Here is a 17,545-nt window from a genome sequence, read left to right as displayed (position 1 = left end):
TTTACACACACACACACACACACACACACACACACACACATATATCACCTTGTAATGTTATGCAGCATGCGCCGTAATGATTTCTTTAATTGACTCATTAACATTTCACACACTTGGTGTGAAAACACACACACACACACACACACAGGGAGCTTAATGACACAGTTTTTTTTTTTAAATGGTGTGCAAACATACATGCACGCGCACCAACACACACACACACACACACGCAGAGGCGCGCACGGTTTATTCATTCATGAGCAGCATGCTGGATGATAGAAACCGTATTTTGGGGCAGAGGTGGATGTGAGCTGCGGCGGCGGTTGTCGGTCGGTTGGTCGGTCGGTGGTTGTGCGGTCCAGACTGAACTAACCCGTGCCTGGCTCTCTTACCACCCGGAACCATTATGCAGACAGGAAACTACCATTTTAACGCTAGCAGCAGCAGCAGCAGCAGCAGCAGCATCGTCTGCAGAGGGGGGACACCGAAATCTGACAAGGGCGGAAAAGAAGCGAGCGCACGACGGGGGCTGTAAACAAAAGGCGCCGTGTGAGGGTGAGCGTCCGGCCGCAGGAGCTGTAAGCGGGACTCGGGAGCGGCGGAGGCGGCGGCTGCAGCAGCAGCAGACAATGGACACAACCGGAGCGGAGCAGCGGAGGTTTTTTTGTTAGCGAGCGAGCAGCAGCAGCAGAGCCCGCCCGGGCCGATGGAGGTCCAGCAGGCCTCCTCCTCCTCCTCTCTCGGTGTTTTTCCACGGATGAAGAAAACAGGCCCCGCTGACAGAGGCAGCTCCGCTCCGGCTCGCACCAACACGGCTCGGTGTTGTTCGTTTTTACGCCTTTCGCTCGTGTGATTTCTTTTTTTTTTGTTTTTGTTTTTAAAAACTACAAAAAAGGTGAAAACAAGAATAAAAAACTTTAAGAGTGATGTTGTTGCTCGTTAGCTTTAGCCGCCGAGCTAACGGCGCAGCTAACGATGCTAACGGCGGCTACTTTATGTCAGTTGGTTTGTTTTTAATCCGAATTAAAACACGTTTAAATCGATTTAATCCGCTTTTTTAAAAGCTTTATGTGTTTGTATACGTTCGTGTAAATTAAAAACGTTTTTTTTAGCGAGCTGAGTGATTTGTGGATGCTACAGCTCGACAGCGGGTGCTCACGCTGAGTTTACCCGTCTAACACGCTCCGTTCACGGGTTTCTCTCGCAGGCTTGTCCGCCCCTGAGGTGACCGGTTGTCGGCGGAGCATCATCACTACCAACACCCCCAAGCTGAGGAGCTTCCACACCTGCCTTGCCCTGCCTGGTCTGTGGGGGATCAAGCCGGTAAGATGCAATCACGCAATTGTTTCCACTCCCGGAGTTATGCGTGCAAAAGTGCGGGTGTCTGAGCAGAGATTACAGCCTGTTTGCAAACACTGCTGCAGACTGACTGACTGGTTGTTTCCCCCCTAAACAAGCTGCACAATTTGTCTCCCAATCTGCACCAATAATGATCAACAAATCTCTGCTGGGTCACTTTAAAATGCACCCAAAAACCACAGCATTGTACTTAAACAGGCTGCAAACATACATTATTATTATTATTATTATTGCATTATAGTGCAGTCAGAGTTCCCCCAGCAGTCTCGTCGTACTTCATCCCTCACGACAAGCTCGACAGCTCAGTAATTGTTTTCGTCCCGAGACGTCTGAGGGGCCTGAAAATGCGAGAATAGAAACCCCCGCTGAGCTCAGGAAAGATCTGATCCATCCACATGTTTAATAGGCACAGGTCTCTCGATGCTACAGTGCATTTGAAGTTTTAAGATTTTACTACAAGCTCTCGATTTTCCTCACGTATGCTTTGAGTAGTGACTGCGCCTGGAACGAGCTCGCGAGTCGAGCTGCTGCTCCTTCAGATCTAAAGGAGCCAGCCAGGAGACCCCGGAGCCAGACCCAGAGCCGGCTGCAGGGACTACATAACCTAATCTAGAGCCTGGGGAACGCCTCTGGATCCTTCATGGAGGAGCTGGAATGTGTTGCTGGGGAGAAGGATGTCTGGAACGTCCTGATAAACCCGCTGCCACCGTAACCCGACCCTGGATACGAGGAGGAAAATGGAGCAATAGATTTGTCATCTTCTGCTTGAGATTATAAGAAATACAGCTGGGCGACACGTTTAAAGGCAAAGTGTCTGTAAGAGCTGCTAGAACACCCCCAGTGTGCCTTTAGTTTGTGTGTGGAAGAGTTTTACGGATCAGACACCTTCTAAACTTTTAGGTTTGTAAAGTTCTCGAAGTGAAAACTAAATGTTTTAACGGAGGTGCCTTGATGTTGGTTTTAGTTGCTGTTACAGTAGACTCTGTTTTGTTTACATCTTAAGTTATTTTTCAGGACGTTGAATGCATCTTATGGTGTCTCTGCTTTCTTTATTGCCCCTGTAGTGTTGCGTACTGTTGGGACGAGGTGTCGTTCAACAACAAAAACCTGTTGAAAGAAAATCTCCCATGTATTCATGGACCAGTGCTTTAGAGCAGCTGGAAATTCACTCAGTTAACTTCCTCTTTGGTTAAAATGCTGCTAATTATTTAGCTGCTGTGCTGACTGCAGACTTTCTCAGCACTCTCGAGCAGATGTAGGTAATTTCAGTCTTTAAGTAGATGGACCTAAAACTTTCGGTTAAGGGTCTTTTGCTTCAGAACAAATGCAGCGTTGTTGTTGCACATTTAAGACTCTCTTGACTCTCCCTGTGAGTGACTTTGCTAAATGTCCGGATGTTGTTGTTCAGCCGTGCAGCATGCACGCACACGTGCGCTGAGACGCAGAGGGATCGCTGAGCACCGTGATAGTTACGGACAAAGTTTTCTAGAGATGTTTGGGGAACATTTGACGATGGACAAAGACGAGTCGCACATGTCGCAACAAACCCGCGTTTACCTTTTAGATCAGTTTTATTTTAGTGATACTGATCAACCTGCACTGAAAACCAACCGTGACTTCAAAACTGAGAGACGTACAGAGCACTGTCGTGCACCGTTACACCCGTAATCTTAAAATCCAGTCTGTTTTTCCGCATTCATCCAGGTGTAACAGGTGTAAACGAGGTCTCTGGTGGAGAGTTTGAATGAACCTCTGCAGCATTTGAGCCTGGTTTGACTCACGTCACCGTGCTACCAACTGAAAAATTATTAAAATATCTGTAGAGCTGGAGTTTCTGTCTTCAGGTTGCAGTTTATTTACATATAAAGTCTAAAAATAAGAGCGCTCGAGTTGTTTTAACTGACGGCCGACTGGTAACTGAGCAGAATTTAGATTAATCAGCTTTTGTCTGACGTATTTGAACAGTTTGCTTTGTGGTTTGAGTTTGAAGAGTGTGATTTCTGCAAATGTTATCGCCGCCAAACGTTTGCTTTGTCACTTTCAGTTTAAAGCCTGATCACACACAGGATTATCAGAGGGACCAGCTCCTACAAGTGTTAAAAGAAGGCTGAGGATGGCGAACAGAAGCTTCTTTCTCCTCCTGTATCACCGCTTGTTTGCTTGTCTTTGTGGTTCATCGGCAGCAACAGGAGGTTTCAGTGTCGTCCAGAAGGAAATTGGCATGAATTTATGGTTTTGTGTTGTGTTTTGAAGATTCCTTGGATACACACACGGGGTCGGCCCACGCTGTCCCCAGTGTCGCTCTGCTGAGCTTCAGGCCGTACGCAGATGTGACGGCACATGTGAGGATATTTGGCTTCTCTGGTTTCTGTCTCAGAGGAGAGTCGTTCATGTCGAGGAGAGGAAGGTCAGAGCGAAGAGGAGCGTTGACCTCGGCTTTAGAAAAGAGACAGAGCGAAGCATCAACAGCAAACAAATTATTAGATTAAAATAAATGAATAATGATGATTAAAAGATAAAAAATGAAGCTGCAGATGCTTCACTAGTTTAGTCAACTCATCGCCTTCATACGTCACCCTTGAATCCCCCTTACCTGTACAGATTTTAGTCCTGTTGTTGTGAATCCATCAGCGAGGTAGTCGCAGGTCTGGAAGCCACTAAAGAAAGTCAGTTTAGAGACGACAGAGGATTGGACCTGCTGCATGATGCATGCAAGAAATCATGCAAGAAGTGTTATTATGACAGAGACATCCGAAGACGATCCCTCCTCTCTGTTTTGGATTATTCCATATTGAAGCCGATTCTAGTAGGAAGGGAGATGATCTGTCTTTTTTCATGTAAATGCAGCCTGATATTCACAGCGTGAGAGATCATTTGGTTCTGAATATCAACGTTTGAACAGCGAAGAAGCAGAGTTTATCGCAAAGGACATGTCGTTGTGTTCAGATTAGGATGTTTTCAGATGTCGTAGTTTATCTTTGCAGAGCTTTTAAAGAATGAAGGTATAATATCTTTGAGAGGGGAAGCAGAGACAGCAGGCGAATACATCCCCCAATCATGGCTAGTATCAGAGTTTTGTACTTAAACACAGAGACAAACTAAACCGTAACAAAAAGGAGGGAGGGAGGCCACGGTACACGTCAAAAACTGGTAGATTATGAAGTTGAAGTGACCCGCATTAGTATGAGCACGTTTTCTCTCTAATTGTTGATTTTTAAAAAAAAACTTCTGAGATCGAGAAACATGACCAGAGAAGTTAATTGAAAACGCCAATCTCTAAATACCAGATTGCATTTCTGACCGAAGGGATTTGCCGAGCTCTCAGCAGCAGCAGCAGCTCTGGTTTTCTCACATACAGAGACGCTGTCCACCTTTCCTTTTTCTTTTCTTTTTTTTTAAATCTGGCATTTAGCGGTGCGTGCGTTAAACCCGGCGGGCGGCCATGTTATCCTGCAGGAGCTGGACAGGACTCGTGTGGCATTTTGAGCCACCGCTCTCCTTTCTTATCCCCGTGTAGGCTGATTGTTACACTCACTAGTGTTGAAGTGTGCTATTTGACTGATATTTGTATCTCTAAAGTCGTAGAAAAAACCCTGAATAATAATTAGTTTTGTGTATAGCATCCAAAATTCAGCTACATAATGAAAACCAGCGGATAAAAGCTGCATCTGCAGATCTTTTTAAAATTTATTTTTCTTGACGTGTTTAATTTATCCCATGTCTGCTTATATAAACACTTAAAAAAAGTGACACAGAGACACATTTAAATATCATTTAATAAAAAAAAAACAGCTTGTCCGGTTGCAGTTTGCCCATAAAAAGATATTTAAAAAGACCTCAAGTTACGTGTTTGCAGCAGCTGTTGGTTTGTTGTTTCAAGCAGGCTGTCATTAGAAATCCAGACTGAACGATCAATCAAATGCAGGATGATTTTCACAGTGGTGGAAAAATAACAGCTGCAGCAGTGAATGTTTAGTAGAAAGAGACGTGACATTGTTTAAACCAAAAAATGTAGACGTGATGGACCTTTTTTTTTTTTTTTTTAAATCTTTGCATTGGAAAAACGAACACATGGGTTTAATGAATGGACTAAAGAAAGCTAAAATCCGAGAGGCCACCCCAATCGAAGAATTCTTGACAAGATCAATAACGGGTACTGAAATAAGAACTTTCTAGACCAGAGGTCTTCAACCTTTTTCAGCCCAAGGACCCCTTGGACAAGAGACAAACAGAACCAGGCCCCCACATTTTAAGCCTGGCTTATAATAACTTTTTTATTTACGTTATTCAACTTTTATTAACCTGTTTATACATTGGGTTAGTGGCCTAAATGTGTTTAGGATTGATTAAAAAAGTTCATGCATGATTATTATTGGTTATTAAATGCCAGGAGCTGTGCATCTTTGGACACGTTCACTGATTCATCCAATTGGAGCGCAAATGCCTCAGCTGTTTGTAGTTTTTCAATTATCTGCACCCTCAGTGTCGCCAGTATTTTGGTGAAATTCGTCAATTATCATGACAGAAATTGGCGGACCCCCAAAGGGTCGTGGACCCCTGGTTGAAGACCCTTATTCTAGACCATTTCTACCAAATATTCTTACTTCAGACAAAAGAAAGATGGAGAAATGAAATGAGTACAGATGTACAGCAAGAAAATATGTACAGAAGCACATCACTATTTCTAAGTCCAGAATGGGGCCCACACTCCGTCTCTTTTGCTTATTTTAATTCTTTAATGACTTATTTTAATGCTCTTGCATCACTTTAATCATGTAATTTCACACATACGTCAAACTTAAACCATGTACTCAGTTGTTGTGTCAAACAGATCATAAATGAGAAACATTTGCTGAAACTGGAATAAAAATGAAAAGTAAACATGTGAAACTTGTCAATCAAATCTGAATTATGAAGTAATGCAACATCACAGAAAACTACAGTCGGCTCAGTGAATGGAGGTTAAATGAGTACTGCAGCAATCTTTAGCTGTATCAAGTTGAGCTAAATCAATTGCTTGTGTATAAACAGAGTTGTTTATTCAGGGAGCTTCCTTTTGAGACATTCGGCATCCGGGTTGAGAGGCACTGAGGGCAAGAAAAGCAAATACAGTGTCGTTGAACGCTCTGTGCCGAAAAGTGTTTTTGTTTATCTGCTCGTTATCAAGTCACTGAATCGCCAACATTGTTGTCTTTTTCTTTTTTAATTGTTTTTTCTTTCATTCTTCATTTTTCAGGCTGTCCAAAGAAACTCCATGAAGGGACAGAAGTGCAGTGAAGCGATGGTTCATCCTCAGCTGAAGTAACGGACACACTCCTCTTCATGGGACCTGATTTTAACAGTCAGCATATGGTTATGGAAGACTTTAAAGAAACACTACAGACTGCTTTTTTTAGTATAATTTAGTTTATTGCCTATTTATGACTTTTTTTTTTTGTAACAACCCACAGAAGCACTTGAAGGTTTCATTCTTAAATGGAGACTAAAAGTATTAGTGACACGTTTATGTGAGAGAAATCAAGCATCGGCTTTTGGTGGATTATAGTTGGAGGTTTGGGGGTACCAGGACTACCTCTGAAAATCACACCTTGTCAAAGTTTGACAAGGGTTTACTGCTGTTTCCAGCGTTTATTGACTTAGTGCACGTGGCATTTGTGGCTACGTGACACTTTGCCACAGCTGTATTGGGAGATGTTCCAGTTCAGCAAGTACCCCATGGACATTTTAGAAATGCTAAGTGGACACCAGGCACACCAATTCAAAGGCCTTGGATTAGAACGACAGCTGAGCCACCAGCAGCAGGTCCAACTGCAGCATCAGCAGCAGCTCCAGCAGCAGCACCAGCCCTCTGGTGATGCCTCTGGAAGCCTCCTGTCTGGGCTGGGACTGGGTTCCCTCCAGAGTTCTCGGAGTAATGCCTTCGCTGACTCCTCGTCATTGTTCGCCAAAATGAGCGCCCCTCCCCCGCCCATCTCCCACCAGAGCCAGTCGTCCTCTTCGTCTCACAGCTCCAGGAAATCGAGTAAGATGAGCAGTAGCAGCAGCAGCGGGAGTGGGAGCTCCGCGTCGGGGTACCCCCAGTTCCTTCGGCCCTTTCACCCGGCCGAGGCGGCGCTGGCTCAGGAGCAGCTCCACTCTGGGATGGGACGTTTTGACTTCAGTGGGAGCAGCAGTGGAGGGGTCGTCACTCCTGCGCCCCCGCCTCCTCCGCTGCATCCAGGTCTCTCTGTCCCCCAGCCTTCCCCAGGTCCCCCCTCGTCCTCACCCTCTCCTTCCACCTCGTCGGCCTCCAACAACCCCTCCGGCAGCACTGCAGTCCCTTTAGTCGGACAGTCCGATCCCCGCAGCCTCCACCAGCAGTTTAGCTGCATGCTTGCCGCAAACCAGTACTTCCTGTCCGGCGTCCCCACCAACAGCAGCCTGGAGCAGTTCCTCGTCCAGCAAGGCACTCACAACCACTTGGGCTTGGGTCTCGGCCAAGGAGCCTCTGATTCAAACTCAGCCCTAGCACCTCCCCCCGCCCTCCACTCCTCCCACAGCCACAGCCACACAGCTCCACAGCCTCAACAGCAACAACAACAGCTGACCCCTCATGCCTTATCTCATCCACACAGCCACACTCACCACCCGCACCCTCTCCACCCGGCCCCCCAACCTGCCCCACTGGGTGGCTTTGATTTCCAAGGTATTCCAGTCCTTTCCTCCAACCAAATAGCATCACTAATGCAGCAAGAGGCCGGCCTTCCCCTCCCCCTGCCCCTGCACCTGTCCCTCTCTAAAGACGACGGAGGAAAGGCCGGAGACAGTTCGTCTTCATCAGCTTCGAGCGGAGGGAGCAGGAGAAAGAAAGCAATGGCGGGCTACCTGCCCCAGAGGAAAGCGGACAGTAGTAGCCACAGTCACAGCAGTCACAGCCATAGCAGCAGCAGCAACTGCCATAACAGCAGCTCGAGTGGGCACAGTCAGAGCTCTTCATCGGGCCTCGTGGGAGGAGGGTCTGGGATAAGTGGCATCGGAAGTGAGCCACCGCATTCCTCTCTCCTCTCGTCGTCATCGCAGCAGTCGTCTTCCGCCGTCTCCTCATCTTCATCTGCTCCTTCTTCCTCCAACTCCACCTCTGTGCTCGTAGCCAACGGTAACCAACAGTTGTCCAAATCCCAAGATAGCCACAGCAACAGTTCATCTGGTCAGCCCGAACCAGAACCCCTTTACCACTGTGGTGAATGTGGTAAAACCTTCACCCACCTCTCCAGCCTTCGAAGGCACCTCCGCAGCCACGGCTTGACACCAGAAAGCCAAAGCAGGAAGTCAGACTGTAACTCCCCGAGCCCAGAGAGGATATTCTGCTGTGGCGAGTGTGGGAAGAGATTTAAAAAGAGAGGTCACCTCATCCAGCACAGTGTCACCCATTCAGAAAACCGGCCTTTTGTCTGCACCATCTGCCAAAAGTCCTTCAACCGTCGAGAGTCGCTCACGAGACACGAGAAGATTCACGACGAGAAACCTTTCCGCTGTCCGGCTTGTGGTCGTTGCTTCCGTGAGAGCACCTCTCTACTCAATCACGCCGCTTCAGGTGCCTGTGGCAAACCGCCTCGGAGTTCAAAAAACCGGACAGGCACCGGAGGGAGTGGATCGTCCAATCCGAGCAGCAGTAAAATGGGAAGCAGTGGAAACAGAGTAGGAATTTCAAATGATGGGCCATCAATGGCTAATGACAAGTATGCAACGGATTATTCCAGAAATCGCTACCCGAGCCAGTCAGCGTACAACAGCGCCGTTGACGACTACAGACGATCACAACCCTCGTCACTGTATTCCTCAGAGAGTACACTAGCCAGTGAAATGGCCAGCCAAACTCTCCGTAAGGCCCCTTTAGCTCCAACTCTTCATCCCCACCCACAAAGCCAGCAACACCACCACCACCAACCACAGCAACAACCGCAACCACACCTCCCCCTCTCCTCCTTACTGGATGATTCGGAGGACGAGGTCACCAGCAGTGCGATGTCGGCCATCGCCGCTGCAGCCGCAGCCTCTTGCGATTTAAACACAGAAAGCCGGGAAGGAGAGAGGAGGGATATCATCGGGGGCCTGCTAGGGGGGTTGGGGTTTGGTAACCTAGGCGGACCTTCATCAACGTCCAGTCTTAACGGTTCCACCATGCCTTTGACCCACCCGAGCCATCCCCACACGAAACCCCGGAGGCCACGAAAGCCCAGAGAAAAAAGGGATCCGAGCACCATCGTGAGGAGAAGAAGGAGCCCTGCTCCTCCGGGGGACGGGTCGGAAAGGCCGTACAGCTGTCAGATATGTTGCAAACGCTTCCGAAGGGCAGAGACACTGCGGCGCCACAACCGAGTCCACACGGGGGAGAAGCCTCATGCTTGCGACGTATGTGGCAAAATGTTCCGCGAGCCCTTCCACCTCACTAAACATCTGACCGTACACTCAGGTCAAAAGAACTACAAATGCAACCTGTGTGGGAAGATGTTCGCCTATGCACAAAGCCTAGTGAGACACGGGAAGCTGCACAGAAAAGGGGAAATCGACAACCAGGGGAGGAGAATAAAAGGTGCAGCCGCTGCCATCAGTCAAGTCGCCAACCCGGCAAGCTCTGACTACTTCTCGTCCTGCTCCCAAGGAGAGAAATCTCCAACATCTGGCACCCCCTCTCAGAGGCTTTATACGTGTACAGTGTGCTGGAAATCCTTCCGCCATTATTTCCACCTGACGGCACATCAACAAACTGTCCACGGTGGCGGAGTTGGGCTGGAGAAGTCCTTTCGTTGCGAAGTATGTGGTAAAGCCTTCGCCTACTCCAACAGCTTAGTACGCCACAAGTTGTCTCAGCACGGCATTGACCGCAGCGGCCACCGTGTCAACCAGTCCCAACCGCCCGGGTACTCGCCGCTCTTTTACGACTCTGGATCGAGTTCCACCTACGCCGGGTCGTCTCACATGCAGCAAGGAGCGTCTGGGCAGCAGCAGCCGCAGCAACCGCAGCAACAACCGCCACAACAGCAGCAGCAGCAGCAGCAGCAAACCCCACCCCCACCACCACCACCACCACTACCACCACCACAACAGCTGCAACACCCTTTTCACTACCGCTCAAAAAACTTCCAAAAGCGGCATGGACAGACAAGAAAGCACAGAAAGAAAAAAAGACGAGTGGTGATCCATAGCATCATGAGAGATGGAAAGCTGGTGGGTGTCCCTCTGAGTAAAGACACCCGCAGGAAGCTGATACTTCTGCGGAAAAAGAGAGGCAAACTGCAAGCACAGCTCAACAAAAAAAAGCTACTAGCCCAGCTGAGGTCAAAGGGCGGCGTGATGAAAGTGAAGTCGTGGTCCGGAGGCGCAGTCCGAGTCACCGGGCTCACCTCAATGGACGTCCCTATCAAGCGTTTCCCTTGCCCCATCTGCCCCAGCGCCACGTACGCCAAGCAGGGTTCTCTGCTGGTCCATTACGCCATCAGGCACCCACCAAGAAACTCAGGCCGCCACGCCCGTCTGCGTTGCCTGGTGTGCGGAAGACGCACCAGCTCGTTACACAAAGCCTTGAAACACAGGGGCCAGCATCTTAAACAAGCTGCATTCCAATGCCGCAAATGCCGACGCCGCTTCTGGAACCCCGAGATCCTGGACCGCCACAAGTTATCCTGCCGGGGTACAACCGCAGTCAGCGGGGCCGTGAACTGGGGACTCATGAAGATGAAATCACCGCCATTACACGACCAGTCAGATAGCGTCCATTTACCAATCCGGCTATCTGTCCCAGTTCTGGTCCAGCCTGAGAGATCAACAGTTCTGACTGAGTACAGTCAGTAAAAACAAAAAAAAAAAAAAAGTTTTCTAGACTAGATTGTTTTTATGTTTATTTTTTTTAAATAATCAAGAAGCGAGCAAGAGCTAGCATGTTTTTAACAAGAAAAACGATGGGAGGACTCGGGGGAGGGTTTAGTGTAACTACTGTAATACCCCCACACCCCTTCCCTCCCAATCCTAACAAACTGTAACAGAGGTGGTTGATAAATTAGCGTGGACTTAAAAAGGCCCAAAAATCCGAACCATCCTCTAGATCTGCCCTCCTTCCCCAAAGGTGAAGGACCACCTCACAATTTATTTTATTTTTATTTAGTAGCACCTGTTTGACAACATTAATCCAGCTTCCTTTCCGTCACCTTGTTTCTTTCCCCCTCCATTAGCAGTGTTTGAGCATAAATACGGATCGGATTTGTAGAAGTGAGGTACCTTTTTGTTTATTTTTTTAAAAAATTGTTTTCACATTATTCACAGTTAAACAGTATAGTCTGTGTCTCTTGCTCTGTATGTGTTTATTTGTTACCCCCCCAGTGGAGCGTCTCACTTTTTACGAGATGATGATCTGCCCCCTCGAGATAAATTAATCCTGACAGTTTAAGAACCTCCATTAGAAAGAATTAGTTTTTTTGATAAACAACAGTAAAGGGTCTTCTCTGTCACAAAGGGCAATACTAGTTGACGTGCTAAAGTGACTGAAACGGAAAAAAGAAGTGTTGGTGACCTTGTTTTTAATGTACACTACTTTTGTCATTTTTTAAAAAGAGGCGTGGATGGTGAGGAAAAAAACACGACTCAAACTGTTAATGTGTTCAGGATTTCAAAAGGACAACAGAAATAACCGGAGTGTACTGTACAATTCGTATTATATTTTATTATATATTGATTATTTGCTGTTTTTTACTCCAAGTATCATTTCTTTTATTATTGTTGGTATTGTATGGGTGGGAGGGAACGAGTTGGGGGACTATCTTTGTAAAACAGCGGGATGAGTATATGTATCGATGTGATATTTTTTTTTTCCCCCCCTCCCTGTTACCCCTTTTACCTGCTCCCTCATTGCCACAGTTATGCCCAATTTTTGTAACAAAAGCGTGTACACATAGTTCATTACTTAGGTCCTGTCCAGATGTGTTTTTTCTTTTCCTTTTCTGTAAAACTAAAACATGTAATATTATTACTAAATTACTATCCTTTTCTTTGCCTAAAAAGTGAGTTGTTGAAAACCCTCAAATAAAAAAAAAAAAAATCTGAAATGTTACATTCACTGTTGGTTTATGTTAAAAGTTGATATCTGGATTTTCCCCACAAAGAAAGTATTAATAAAGAAACACTGTGAGGCTTTATTTTACAGGTCCTTACTTTCTTTGAATATAATTTGCTACTGATTACATGGAAAATGTTTTTTTTTTTTTTTCATTTCTTCACGTAGACATTTTCACATTTTTGCATGTTCAGCTCATCTTCCAATTCAAATTAATTCACTTTAATCATACCAATTACATAAACTGTCTCTGTGATTACTATCAAATTACATATTAGGAAAAATTAATTTACACTTTAAAATTGAGTGTCACAAAATATTGTGACCGTGACACTCTTAAGAAAAACTGGTTCTTGATAAGTGCTCTGCTGTTTAAGGTTATTTGGGGAACTGAATCCAAAATACAGGTGTCAAAGTTACAATTGCAGCTTTTTTGTAGTTTGAAGAACCTTTTCATGTATCATAATCTTATTTTTTCTTTTTTAAATGTTATTTTAACTGCTGATTACTGGTTCTTGTCGACCCTTTGCAGCAACATGACCTGGATTTCATAAAAAACACCAAAGAGGCGGTTTAAGCACCTTTCAACAGCCTTTTTTTGTGAACCTAAAGTACATATGGCTTAGCTAATGGCTGCTGTATGTCTAACCCGTTGATTAACTTGGTTACTAAAGAGTAATATTCTGCAAGTACTTTTTAAAAGATCAATTACTAATGTCATAATTCATATTCAAACGTCATTCTACTAAATGATGCATTTAAAATTTAATATTTGATTTCAAATTATTATATAATGCACCTTGAATGACCTCTGGGACAAAAACTATTTACACTAAGTTCTTTGAAGAACCGAAAGATAAAAGGTCTCCCTGTGGCATCACCATGAAGAATCACTTCCGGCTCTAACTCAAACCTTCATTTCAATTCTTTCTGTTCCTACTCTAAGAAGAAACTTCGTTGAGTGTGCTGAGTTTCATTTCTGAATTTGATTTGTGGCTGCCGTCCTCTTGAATCATAAAAAAGAAAAACATCCTCCATCGTCTTGATTTCGAGTCTAACCACAGCAGCGACTTCAAAAGCGGCCGGCTCACCAAAACCACATAAAACATACGAACTTCCTTCTTGTGGTACCTAACCACGTCGTTAGCTGTGGTTTTTATCTGCGATATCCGCTTCTGTAGTTTCACACTATATAACCACATACAATGTAGGTGAGCTGAACTTTAATGTGTGGTGCTTTAAAGCTTTGGACAAACAGAACAGTTCACCAGAAACAACGCCCCAAATATTCTGGATAACTCACTATTGGAACTACTTCTTTCTACCAAAGAGAAGTCCCAATATTAAAACTTATGACAACATTCTTCAAGGAGGGTTAAATCTGGGGCAACTGCACTAGGTTGTAGATACATGAAGACGTTTCACCTCCCATCAAAGAGGCTTCTTCAGTTCTGACTGGTAGGGAGATCCAAGTATTTAGCCTAGCTGGGATCTTGCCATAGATTCCACTTGGTTCGTTAATGATCCTCGTTATGACGACTATCGTCAGAGTCGTTAAGGTCACCTGAGGTCTGGGCTGAACGATGGTCATCGTAGTCGCATCAGGCCAAGTGTCATCTACGACCAAAGTCTAGTTGTCCCAGATTTGACCTTTCTTGAAGAAAGATAGCCTGGTTGACTGAGAACCTTCACAGACTTTATGACAGCGTGTAGTTCACTCAGGTTTACTTAGATTCAGATAGATATTTTAATTAATGTACTTTAATTAAAAAAAAAAAAACATTTTCTTCACAGTTTAAATTTTGGAACTTAATTTCTGATTCAGCTTTTGCATCCAGTCCTGCTTAGCTTTTGCTTAAAGTGAGCTGATTAAAACAGTTTATGTGCATGATAGTTGTCAAATTCAGGGTTGGAAATTATGTGAAGTACATTAAATTAGTATTAAAGTCTGTTACAAGTAAACATCCTGAATTCAAAATGGTAAATAAGTAAAAGTACCAAAGATTTAGCATCAAAAATAAAAAGTTTGCAGAATGGCCTATTTCAAAATCATGTTATGTTATTGGGTTATTGATGCATTGATGCCTAAATCACCTTAATATTGCAGCTGTTTATTAAGATACTAAGTTTCTCATATTTATGAATATTTATAGTATATTACTTTATATACTCCTGAACAAAGTCTTGTTGATATAAAACCTAATATTTGTTGACTAATGAGTGAATAAATTGCAAAAATAAATGTAGTGAATAGTAGATGTTTCCATCAATCGTCCAACACTAACCAGTCACAGTCTCCTGCTGTAAAATGTTGATCTGAGCACTGTTAACTTTCCGCTCAGCCACAACTTCCATCCACTCGGAGCTCGTTTCAGATCTGCTGTGTATATTTTTATCCATCCTTTCCTCCTACAGGGATGCTGAAGTGGTTCCTCTCTCTCTCTGACACATGCAGCCCGCTCCCACGCACACAAACAGCAGTGGACTTTTCAGAGCGCTCCACATCAGTACATCAGTGAAGGGAGGTCAGGTGTTGTGCACCTGGAGCACGAGGGTCAGGTGAGCTGTTTAAGCGTTCTGCAGTAACCCTGCAGCTGGATTCACCTGGGGATTCTTGTGCGCACTGACACGTGATTCACAAAACAACGGGGGAGGCGAGGGTTATCCAGGCGTCAAGCACAATTGTAGGTACTTTCTATGAGTATTTCCATTCTGTGCAACTTTTTACTTCTACTGCATCTCTGGCAAATATTGTGGGGTTAAACCAAGTACTACGCCTTCACAGATCTACAACCAAGATGTCCAGTTGCCCCAGATTTAACTCTTCTCAAAGAAAGATGACCTGGTCGGCTTCAGAGACTTTATTAAATTATTGCTGCTCAGAATATTTGACATCTACTATCTGCTACTGGTGGTTTACAACATGGATTTTTGAAAATATCTTCCGGTAGAGTATAACTACACATGTAGCCTCTCATTCAGAGACAGAAAAGAAATGCTCTTTAGTCAGTAAGAGCTCTTTAGCCGACATAAATAATGCTTTAAACCAGATTTGATCTCTTTCATCAGGGTGAAGATAAGAAAGAACTGACTACACGTTGGTACTATTGATACAATGGTTGAATTTGTTGATTATTTTCTTGGATTTTGTCTGTAAAACATCACGAAAACAGTAAAAAATGATAAATTCCCATAAACCAAAAGCAATTGCATCAATTGTCTTGTTTTTCCTGACCAACCACCCAAATCCTGGAGATATTCAAATTATTACAAGATGATGGTCTTATAAAAATAGTATAAAGTTAAAATTAGTCCACCCTTAAACATCTACAGCAGTAAAATGTGACATGAACAGTAATAAAAATCATTAGATATAGAAGTAAAACACTGGTAGCGAATGAATTATTTTCATTTTTACATATAAGGTTTTGAATTCATGACTTTTACTTGCAGCATTGCTCCTACCTAAACACTTCTTCCACCTCCTCTAGTTATATTATAGCTTTGGTGCTTTACTGCCAAACAGTCACTAGATGGAGCCATTTAAATACAATTTAAACAATGCCAGCTCTGGAGGAAAGGAACCAGGAGGAAAAAAACAATGTGAATTTGAAACGGCTCATGAAACTCGAATCACACAGTAGAGGCGTCGAGCCGTTCTTCCTCATTTTCCCCCTGATGCAAGCCAGCGTACACACACTCCTGCTTTTGTATGACTGTGTGTGTGTGTGTGTGTGTGTGTGTGTGTGTGATTATTTTGGCCTCTTACTACTAACACATTCCTGTCGTGTATGTTTGACAGCATTCTGTCACCAGATAGGACTTGCAGGCTTTTCCAGGAACTGTTGTTCCCACATTGCAGCTGCTGCATCTGATTCATGAATCAGTCAAATTAGTGTCAACAGGAAACACATGATGTGGTGTGTTTATGTGTGATTTACTCCGTTACCCACTGCTGTTATTGGCTTTCACTTGAATGCACAAAAAAATGCAGCCTGACACGATTGACAAAACAGGAAACAAACATAATAATTGAGTTTACGCAAAGCACATGTAAGACAGCGAAGAACAGAAATAAAGACGTGTGAGAAAATGAGTCATGTTTGTTTGTTTACTTTAGGGACAAACATCGCTTTAAATGTGCTTTTTAGCCACAAGGGTATTTTTAGTTGTGTATTTTTACCCAAAGGATAAATCCAACTGTAGTTCCTGGACAGATGTCAGAAAGTAAAATTAAAAATAGTTATTGAAATATGATATACACATGCAGTGTAGAGTAGTCCTAATAATAAAAAGTAAATATTATCATCAGTATAATACACTTGATTATACTGTATGACACTAAGTAGACGTTAAAACATGCAACACATTATGTTGTACTTATAGTATTAAAAATATATTAGTAATATTATGAAGAGATATGGAAAGTATCATGAGATAACTTCTGTTATGATTTGGTGCTATATAAATAAAATTTGAGACAGGAAGACAACTATTAATGATATTAATAAGTACTATTTAGTTCAACATCATACTATATCAACAAGTAAATATAACATGTAACTCAGGTGCATACCGACTAGTTATATTGAGAGTTTATAAAGATATTAATATGTGCTGTTTGACTTATGTCCAACATTATGCTAATATGTAACTCGGGTGCACACAGCACAAGTGATACGTACATTAAAAATATGAATAATAAAATAAAAGAAGCCACACAGAGCATGTCTGAACATGTCAAAAACAACAAGAGCATAATATGTCAACCAACAAATACATTTTGTAAATGTATACTGTAGCACTTCAACATTGTGTTTTAATATGTATCTTGATGTAAACATTGAATATATGTTGAATATATGTCGAATGTTGAATATATGTCGAATATTATGTCGAATATATGTCGAATGTTGAATATATGTCGAATATATGTCGAATGTTGAATATATGTCGAATATATGTTGAATATATGTCGAATATATGTCGAATATATGTCGAATATATGTCGAATGTTGAATATATGTTGAATATATGTTGACTTTATGTTGAATGTTGAATATATGTTGAATATATGTCAAATGTTGAATATATGTTGAA

At 43.6% G+C, this 17,545-nt stretch overlaps 1 protein-coding gene across 2 annotated transcripts; it reads left to right on the top strand.

The window, feature by feature from the left end:
* The first annotated feature begins 201 nt into the window (after positions 1-201).
* znf865 (zinc finger protein 865) lies at positions 202-12,525 on the top strand. Of its 2 annotated transcripts, none has more exons than XM_027286306.1 (3): positions 202-555; positions 1,208-1,323; positions 6,596-12,525. In XM_027286306.1, exon 3 carries the CDS (start codon positions 7,051-7,053, stop codon positions 11,188-11,190), a length of 4,140 nt encoding a protein of 1,379 aa, XP_027142107.1. In that variant the 5' UTR covers positions 202-555; positions 1,208-1,323; positions 6,596-7,050; the 3' UTR covers positions 11,191-12,525. The 2 variants fall into 2 exon arrangements, with proteins under 2 accessions (XP_027142107.1, XP_010736038.2); XM_010737736.3 differs by having other exon boundaries at positions 202-895.
* Positions 12,526-17,545: the final 5,020 nt, after the last annotated feature.

This window comes from Larimichthys crocea, chromosome XIII (assembly GCF_000972845.2).
Source record: "Larimichthys crocea isolate SSNF chromosome XIII, L_crocea_2.0, whole genome shotgun sequence".
Classification (NCBI taxonomy): domain Eukaryota; kingdom Metazoa; phylum Chordata; class Actinopteri; family Sciaenidae; genus Larimichthys; species Larimichthys crocea.
Note: the sequence above shows the minus strand (reverse complement) of the source record. Positions and strands in the feature narration are given on the sequence as shown.

What these genes read in the sequence shown, in the direction of transcription:
- znf865 (XM_027286306.1), top strand. Translation starts at nt 7,051, where the DNA reads ATGTTCCAGTTCAGCAAGTACCCCATGGACATTTTAGAAATGCTAAGT.